General features: G+C 39.8%; 1 protein-coding gene across 1 annotated transcript in view; it reads left to right on the top strand.

Annotated features, from left to right (window-relative positions):
- The first annotated feature begins 7583 nt into the window (after positions 1-7583).
- LOC130178293 (nucleolar protein 9) overlaps positions 7584-10122 on the top strand; it is an 8879-nt gene continuing 6340 nt past the window's right edge. Inside the window, exons 1-4 of the mRNA XM_056390380.1 lie at positions 7584-7671; positions 8274-8578; positions 9342-9578; positions 9692-9910. Coding sequence (XP_056246355.1) covers positions 8353-8578; positions 9342-9578; positions 9692-9910 — 682 coding nt within the window. The 5' untranslated portion in view covers positions 7584-7671; positions 8274-8352. The remainder of the gene's footprint in view (positions 7672-8273; positions 8579-9341; positions 9579-9691; positions 9911-10122) is intronic.

Below are 10122 nucleotides of genomic sequence, written 5' to 3'. Positions count from 1 at the left end.
TCTCCTGCCCTCTCACTTTCACTTCTCTTTTGTTGGTCAGCTGACAGAAAAAAACCCTCAGGGGCCGAACCCATTCTGACCTCTTATCCAGTTAAAACCCCATCCCAAGTTTAACCCTTCAGGTCACAAGTGGCAGACTCCAAATCCCACAGACTGTGTCTCATATTTAAAAGATGGCATTTGCACATAGTTGATTTCAGCCCAAACCACCTAGTCAGCAAAAAACAATTGATTATCAAATATTTATTCTTGGTAATTTGCCTCACGGACTCTATGTCGGTCTTCTCTCAGCGACTGTTCATGACTAAAGTGGAGCACCAACCTTGTGGTCTGGCAGGCGATCAACATGAAGTCATATCTGATCAGTGCCGATGATGAAACTTCGATTCGTATCTAAACCTGCCTTCCTCTGTCAATCACTGTTGAACGGTTATGTCAGCAGACATTACAGCAACAATGTAATAAAAGAAATTCCAGCTTTCGTTCGTAATATGTTTCCCATGTTCATCATCTTAGCACGCTAACATTGCTAATTGGCACTAAACACAAAGGGACAGCTGAGGCTGATGGGAATGTAATTTGTTTGTGCAGGTGTTTACGTCGGCCCTGAAACACACACAAACAGACAAAACACAAACAAATTCAGAAAACATCTTCATCAATTTGACAAAACGTGCTGCAAATACAGAAAGATCTTGCACATTGTTCATTGCTTTGTGACTTTTGAAGTTAAAAGCACTGAGCAACAAATGCGTCCCAGCCGGGTTCATTACTGTTTTATGTCCCTTGGAAACAACAATTTGATTGTGTTGTGTGTATTTGCAGCACATGTGTTGTCAAACTGATGAAGATGTTACATTGCATTTAGCTCTGAGGGCCACAGTAGGTATTTGTTCATTACAAATTGAAATTTTGACCCGACGATGGCACTAGATGAAAAGTCAGAGGATCAATTCATCCCGACAGGATCGTGAATGTTTGCACCAAATGTCATGACAATTCATCGAAAAATTATAAAAATGTTTCACTCTGAAACCAAAAATGTCATCCTTGTGGTAGAGGAAGTCACCTGGATACATCCTGTGTGGAACACAAATGTCGTCAGTTTTCAAGACAAGTTGTCAAGACATTTCATTGAATACATTGAAACCTTGACTTCATGGTGATGCTAGATGAAAAGACAGGGGACCACTGAAGTCTGTAGGCCTTATCCTCTGGGGACCACGAATGTCTGCATTGTTCAGTACAGTATAGCCGTTGACATATTTTAGTCTGGACCAAAGTGGTGGACCGACCAACACATTTCTATCCAGAGCCACACAGCCATAACACACACACACACATGGGTGCAGTCAAGCAATACAAAGATTAGAGCTGACTATATTTGTGCTGCATGTGTTGAGTCGTGCTGGGTGGCTATAAGATATTCAGCAGTCTGTCAATCTGACAGAAGAGGCTGTTGTTTGCTGTGGTGGTATTGGATTTAATAGTAGCTTATCTCCTGCCACAAAGCAGGGCGTCGGAGGTCAAACAGACTGGATCAGCGTCACAGAGAACGCGTTAAACAAGATAATTACTGTGGTATTAAACAAAATGAAACAGAAAACAGACAGTAAACACCATAGCAACAAGGACCCCACTAAAAGTATAATTAAGACATTGTTTTGTCACTGGTTAATTGGACTGTATTTAATTTGAAACTGACTAAGAGTGATTGTCAGCTTTGGTAATGTAATGACCTGATGGCCCTTTTTCCTGTCAGTCGTTTCTCTACATGTCATGACAGAAAAAGCACAGGAGTAACTACTAACAACTAACAAGAATGAATAAATCCCGTTCAGGTGTGCCAAATCCAGGGCTCTTCTGTTGTATCTGCTGGCTCACTGACATGGTCTACACCTCTGCTTTTTCTCCTACTACATCACAATGAAAAGGCCCTGCTTGGAAAAAAACCTAGAAAAAATGCAGAAAACCAATAGAGGAAATGATTCATTATTTTGCTACAAAATCATAGTAAAAATGAGTTTTTATGAGAATTGAAGCTTAGAGACATACATTTGATTTGCATTTTGAAAAACGCAGACTGTTTTCCCGTCTTATTGCTGATCCTGCTCGCTTGACACCAGCGTGATAAATGACATGGACAACATTTGCAGCTTCTGCAGAGCGGTGGACGTGAGAGGAAACATAAAGGTGACTCGGGTTCGTTGAGTATCTAAGTATAACAGATGGGACTGGATCCCGGCTCTCACTGTTCGTGGGAAAAGGAACAGCCAGCAGCAGGCCAAAGGAAACTTCCTGACTGTGGGAGATGTAATAGAATTGGGGAGAACGCTACCCCCCATCTTATCTAAAAATTCACTCACAACGAGTGAAAAATACAATAACGGAACAAAATGCTGTCATTCATCGAGAGTAGAAATAATTGGTATGAGCATTGATTTTTCTCTGCAGACATACAGTGCTCATTGTCTGTGAGAATAGTTTTGGCATGTGCTGTAATGACATTCCTCCGTTAAACAATAATATCGTTCCTCTGTTACCCAAGAATCAAACAGGCGCACAGTAAACACAGCTGTGTTTTACATGATAATTTGTCAAATATTAGCCAGCTCATATTGTGTTAAAGGAATTTAGTTTGACATTTCAGACATGGGAATTGTGCTTATTCACTCTCTTGCAGAGAGGATCCATACTGGTCTCATATTTGGACACTTCATATCAAGCTACCAGCAGCCTCCAGTTAGCTTAGGTTAGCATAAAGACTGATAAAGGCAGAGGGAAACAGTTAGCCTGGCGTTGTTGAAAGGCAAAGATACCAGCAAAATTCACAAATTAACATTTGTGATTTGCATCTTGTTTGTTTTATCTATACAAATGTCATAGTGTAACAAATATAACTTGTAGTTTTACCAGACTATGTTTGTCTAGCTGTTTCTCCAAGTCTCCTGTCTTTGTGCCAAGGTAAGCTAATGGTCTCCTGCCTGCTGTGTCTATTTCCCAGCTAAAAATGGAAATCGCAGAGCTTAGCATAAAGACAAGAAGCGAGGGCAAACAGCAAAAAAAGAAAAAAGTCTGAAACCTATAAAACCAGACTTTAGTTTTTGTACAAATGCAAGAAACAAGATACAATGTGTTGCTTAGCGAACTTTGGACAGAGCCATTGTAGCTGTTTCCTGACCAACAGTCTCCAGTCTTAGAGTAAGCTACCGTCTCCTGGTTGTATTGGTATTTGGAAGAAAGGCATGGAAGTGCTATCAATCTTCTTATCTAACTGTTGGCAAAAAAAAAAAAAAAAGCAAATAAGCACATTTCCCAACTTCAGCTACTCCTCGAACACCAGGTTTACAGTCTGCAATTTAAGTATTAATGTAGATTTGTTTGTTATAAAGATATCGGAAAGTATTTGCATCATTGTTTTTCTTCCTCTTATGAGGAATGAAACCTCTAACCCTATTTCACATACATGGATTATATCCTCATACGCACAACTTCCATATGTGATGACGAAACAATACCAACTTTATTGTTTCTAGAGAACTGTGTGCTCCCCTCAGTAGTGGGAATGATTTATTTACCGGTTATGCTCTGATTTAAATGATTCATCAAGGACTTTGCATGTTTAACAATGGTGTGATGAAATGTGTGTCTGCGTACGTCTGTGTGACACTGAAGCGTCTTAATCAGTTGCAGTGTTCATTCCCTGTTTGCAGCGCGGGGGCTGATTCATCCACTGCAGTTGCTGTGGAGATGAACACAAACAGACAAAGCCAACAGAAGCTCTGAAATGATTTATCTGTTGCTTTGCCTCTCTGCTCTCAGCCCCCTTCTCTCACATGTAAGGTTTATTCCTTCTTTGTGTAGGTCCACTGAAGGTGTTTTATGAACACATTTTAGACAGGAAAATAATTTTCTCTCATGAATAATTTACCAAACAGCAGACCACAATTAATTTATTATAGGACTTTGCATATTTTTGTGTCCCACTGTAAATTCAAACCCAATCTTTTTGCTCTTTCCATCTATATTGTCTGTACAAGGGATTGTGGTTTCCTAACATGTATTGTTGCAGCTTCATTCGAGCACTCATTTTAAGTGTTGAACAAGACTAAGAGTCTACTGCAGCGCTACAGGCTGTACAGCTCTGTGAACAATGTTGCTTCGAGCTAATTGCTAGCATACTGAGGCTGTACTTTAATCATAAAACAAGTACAGACAAATGGAGATTTAACTTAATGATGGCGCTAGAAAAAAAAATTGAGGACTCGCTACAGTGATAACAATTCGTCTTGAGGGGAAATTAATATCTGTACCATATTTCCTGACAATCCATCCAATAGTTGTTGAAACATTTCACAGAAAACCCTAAATGTCAACCTAAAACATGACGCTTGATGAAAAGTCAGTGAATCATAGCTTTGCAACCAGTTACTTCACACTGGAAGAAGTTGACCTACAGCAAAGTTACCATAGGGAGAAATCTAGTTTGGCTAACTAAAGCTGTTTAGAAAAACAGTAGTTAGAACTACTTTGTTAAATACAAAAATGTTCACAATTCATACATGAACCAAAAAATGAAATACCTCACTATTCATGGGAAGGTGCAGGAACTTCAGTTTGGTTTTGTTATCAATAATTGCTTGAATATGACCATGGTGATTCTTCCTCAGGCTTAGATTCAAGAGGTTAATCCATGATGATGTTTTAGCTGTGAGACTGAGAACACCCGCCCTTGGCTTTTGTACATGCACAACACAAAGATCAACTGTGCGCAGGTGACTGCCCGGTGAAGGCAATGCCTGGGCATGCCTTCACAGGGTCAGGGTTAGAGTTAGCGGGTGAGGGTCAAAATGAAAGAAAAAGGGGGCCAGGGCTGATCAAAGGCAGGTCAATCACAGTGGAGAGCAATGGTAAAATAAACTCCACGCAGATGAAACTCCATGGCAACCGACATCATAGTTTTTTAGATATTTCAGTCAGGATCAAAGCTGCAGATCAACCGACTGACAGACGACATTTCCACCCCTAAAGCCATAAACCACTTTAACCTCAATACAACTCATTAGTGGATGATGTTAAAGGAGTGTTTTCAAAGATTTCAGCTTAGACATTTCATTTTCCACTGCTCTTGCAATTTACCCGTGGAAAATGTTAGGTGTCCTGTTTCAGTTTTGATTACAAATGACAACATCTCAACTCGCCTCACCACTGAATCACTGAAGTACACACCCAAACATATACTGTAACCATGAGTCTGTCACTTTTTAGAGGAAGCACACTGATGTCATTATTGTCAGTGTCATTGTTTCACACGTCAAAAGTCAAGTCCCAGGTGTTAAACTTTAGGTTTTGAGTTTGAAACCAATTTAAAATCAAATGCTTTTTTTATATCATTATTTGGGTTCATTATAATTCAACATACGTTCTAGTGCAATTGCAGACAGAATTAGATGATGACACTGACCTCAACAATAATTGAAGAGCCTTCTCACTGATTTGGGTATCAAAGCTCTTAATTGCTGAAATGTATTTATTAACCATGAAACAAAGCATCTTGTTTTTATACAGTGAAGGTATCAATACAAGCTCCTATTGAATATATTCTCCCTTTTCTGCATCTCTTTCAGCCAATTAAAAGAAATCCTGCTCTAATTTTGACAGTCATTCATGAAAAATCTCATCCCAAGTGCTGCTGACCTTGTATTATGTGTAAAAATTGGAAATGATTGCAACAGGCACCCATCAAGGGAGGTATAAGAGGTGTCATATATCAAAAGCCCTGATGAAGTCACTGCTGTTTCATGCCTTAGGCTCTAATCCACACCTCAGATTTGTACTATCACCTGCAGTGAGGCTTTGGGTGAACATGGTGGTTAAATCCTTCTACCAGGAAAGTAACCATGCTGCCCCCTGGAGGTCACAACCAGCACAGTTGGTCCTGATGGGTCTAATGCTAAAGACTCTTCACCTGTGTGTGCTGTTTTTAGTAGCATTTATAAAGCTACCACTTTTTCATGTGGTCTTTATTTTTCAAATTTTACAAATAATTGTCATAGCTTGTTGATAAAATATCACACAGGTATTATTTTGAAAGGGCAACATTAGTATTAGTATTAGTATTAGTATAGGTCTTTTTTTAATTTCTCTTTAATCAGGGGAACTTACCCATTGTTTTTTTTGTTTGTTTGTTTGTTTATTTGATGTTGTTTTTATATATAATGATAAATAAATACAATTACAAACAAAAGGTGGGTTCATATTTTGTTTTAGTGTCTTATTTGATATTTTCAGTTGTTAAAAAGGGCAGAAGCTCAGGATCTAATGAAGTTTGGTGTCCAGTGTGAAGTTGTGTGGATTAACACAGGCACATTATGAGCAGCACTGCAAGAGGAAATTTGCAAAAGCCCTTTCTTCTCTGTGTCTTGGCTGGAATTTGACTCATGATCACATTATTTGCAAAATCCTGGCTACAGCTCTTCAGCCATTCCAGGTGAAACATGTGATGTTTCTCTACTTTTAACTTTGTATTTAATTGATTTATGACTGCGCTTACTGTTCAGGTAACCTAATGTCAGGGAAGCCTTCATACCCAAAGCCACAGATGGTTTAATTAGTAGCCCGGTTGACCTTTTGTAACACCTTAACAGATTTGCTTCATCCATCAATATTCATAATCTCATGTGTGCTTTGAGTGTAAAATAGCCCGTCAAAACACAACTTTTTTCAGCACAAGAATTTTGCTATGGATGCCGTATGTTGTGAGTGAAAATTAGATTTCACTTTGCGGCTATAGTGTAGGTGTTTTCTTCAGCAATAAAGCAAACTCAAGAAAATTCCTTGAAGTCAAAATGTAAAAACTAAATTAAATGACATCTTAACTCATTTGTACAGGCAATGTGCTGAAAGCAGCTTGACTTAAAAAGGTGCAGTCTCTTGTCTTGAGAATGGTCTGCAAGGCAAAAATCATTCTCTGCATTTTCTGAGGCTCCAAGAGGGAGGAATGTGTGGAAAACACATTGTTTCAGACAGCTGAGACCACTTTCTCATTCAAGTGAATGGGAAACTGGTCTCAGACTTCTCTCCCATTCATGTGAAGCTTGAATGTTTTAAAACTTGATTCAAGTCTTTTCCTTCAGGTAAATTTACACCAACAGGCAGTGATTAACACCAAATCATTTTTATATTATTATAGCAATTATAGCCATATTGATATTATCTAGGATCCGTGCATGAAGTATAATTCTGCAGAAGAATTCATTCATTCCATCATTGTTAAAAAACCTCGGTAATGTATAATTCTATGTCCTTTAACCTCCTAGGACCTGGCGTCCACAATTGTGGACCTCACATTTTGGGTTCTCTAGACCACAATACTAACTTTTTCTCAACAAGGGCCTGGTGACCACATATGAGGATATTATACCGCCACTCAGTAATCGAAATTTAAAACTAATGTCCTCATATGTGGACATCATTTTTCTCAGGTTTCCAATCAGCCTAAATAGCAAAGAGAAATTAAAAATGCACGCCATGCAAGAGTTCGGGTCTTAGGAGTTTAAGTTGTAAATTTAATGCCAAAGCTATAAACCAACAACGAAGACGCGGCTCACAATTACGTCATCACTACGCGTCAGCCACACGCCGCGTCTGTCGGGTCTACACGTCCCACACGTGAGTCGAACAACATTGTATTTACTACCATAAACTCTGTTTGAATCAAGTGACATTATGCACGAATTAAGCTAAACATCTAATTTAAGTGTTCTTTAAAAACTTGTTGAAAACGGCGACTTGTTTCGATGAATATCGAGCTTGTTTCTGTCACAGGTCTCGTGTAGCGAGTTAGCATGGACGTCTGTCGGTCGACTCCTTTAGCCGAACTACTTTTGCAGAACATTAATTAATATATCACCGCGTATCGGCAACTATATTGACCTCATAAAACACGACGTATTGCTCTTGTTTACATTGAATTTGCGACCTGGCCTGTATATCAGTCCCCTCAGTCTTCGATCAAACCATCAGGTCTGGTAGATTGAAACATAAGAATCGATACTGAGATTCTCTTTACTTGCTTGTTAGTTTTAGTCTTCTGAAAAATATTGATCACAGAAGCAGCGTTTGCTATAATGTGATCTCATTCCTACAGACATGAAAAGACTTACCCCTACCAATTAATCATTTATTTAATTAGTGAATCAAGTGGATGTGAACTTTCGCACCAGATCGTTATGATAACTTCTCATTGTCCTGTCATTTGTTTCCTATTCCAGACAGAAGATTAAATCAAACTCCTTCTCTAACAAGACCAAGACATTGCACCGATCACCTGCATGCTGTAAGGTGAAAGCTATGTTGGCAAAAGGGGAGGAAAAAAAGCCACAGAAAGGAGGAGGAAAGAAGAGGAGACACCCCGGGGAGGATGGGGAAGGAGAAGAGAAAAAGAAGAGGGGAGGAGAAGATGGAGAGAAGGGTCAGAGAGACGGTGGCAAGAAGCGCCTGGATGCCCTGAGTGTGGGCTATTTCCGCAGAGTTGGGGAAAGACTCGGTGAAGGCTTTGAAGATAACGAGGAGAGAGGTGAGGATAATTGTTTTTCTGGAGATCTGAGGGAGCTGGAAGTTAATAAATGTAGGGAATTTACAGCAGATGGGCAAATTACATTACACTAGCACACCACCATATCAGAATCAAAATCAGTGCTTTAGGGCTGAATTGTAAATGGGAGGAAAATCTTTCTCTGTCTTCTGAAATCAGTCTTATAATATCTGACGAGATGTGGAAAATCTCCCTTGATAATTACTGAAATGATTTATTGATTATCAAAATAGTTGAAGGCTTGAACATTAGCCCGCTGGGTAACGCTGGCACATTCCCAATAATGTTGATTTATGTGCATTGTCCCTAAATAAATAAATGAATGAAATGAAACTGAACTCTCTTTAGCTTTATTTCAAAAAGCCCTAGCTCTTACTGGATGTACAGTATATTAAGTTTGGCCAGATGACAGATTCATTTAGGAGCAAGTTTGAGTGTCTGAAAGTCTAAATAGTGCTTGAAGAAAAGTGCTTAAATGAGCTGTTGGAGTTGGATGTAACAATTGCTGGAGATCTTGAGTTATTAATGTCTTCCTGTTGTCATATTGCCCACATGCTGATATGACAATGTTCTGCGTATTGCAGCTTATTGCATCATTCTAGCCAAAATATAACAAGCAGGTCACACTGCCTCCCTCTGCCCAGCTCCATCACAGTTATATGTTTGACTCCAGACCCTTAACAAAATTTCTCATCTCTGTTGACACTTGTTGACTCTCTTGTATCGCTCTCATTGTCTCCCACAGAGATGTTTGTGGAGAATGTGCTCTCGGAAGTAAAAGGTAAAGCGACGTTGGTAGCGCTGGACCGGACAGGAAGCATCACCCTGCAGCGGCTGCTCCCACTGTCCAGTCTTGGGCAGGTGGGAGAGGTGCTGGCTGAACTAGGTGGAGAATCAGGCTCAGAGTTTAAGACGGTCTGTTGTGATCGGTGTGGGGGCCACGTGGTGGAGAGTGCAGTCAGACAGATGTCCAGATGGATGGGTAAGATTATATGTTTCAATCTCAGTGAATGACAACTCATCAAATTGGTGAAATCACACAAAACCACCAGTAAGGCCTCAGCCCTGTGTGTTTCTTTTCCATCTCTCTTTTAGAGTTATCACAGAAGGAGCCGTCTGCTACCACAGAAGAAGAAGGAGGAGAAGAAGAGGAGAGTTGTGGAGTGCTGGAGGCCGAGGTGTTGTCTTTAAGTCAGGTGGTCAGAGACAACAATGCAGAGTTCATCAAACATGTTCACGGCTCACACGTGGTCCGCACACTTCTACATGTGTTGGCAGGCTGTGTTGGACCCCCCCGCACTGAGTCCCGTCCAGGTACGCACACACACACACACACACTCAAACAAACTTCATGGCCTAACATAGCGGTTTTCAAAGTCTGTCACGAGGTGTGTTTCCATTAAACAGCTTAATGCGCAATTTGAAGTTGTGAAGCTAAAAAGGAGTAATGGAAATATGTGATAGTTTGAAAAAATGATCAAATGTCACAAAAAAATATGTACATTCACATGAAGTGGTTTTTTTAA

Source organism: Seriola aureovittata, chromosome 12 (assembly GCF_021018895.1).
Source record: "Seriola aureovittata isolate HTS-2021-v1 ecotype China chromosome 12, ASM2101889v1, whole genome shotgun sequence".
Classification (NCBI taxonomy): domain Eukaryota; kingdom Metazoa; phylum Chordata; class Actinopteri; order Carangiformes; family Carangidae; genus Seriola; species Seriola aureovittata.
Note: the sequence above shows the minus strand (reverse complement) of the source record. Positions and strands in the feature narration are given on the sequence as shown.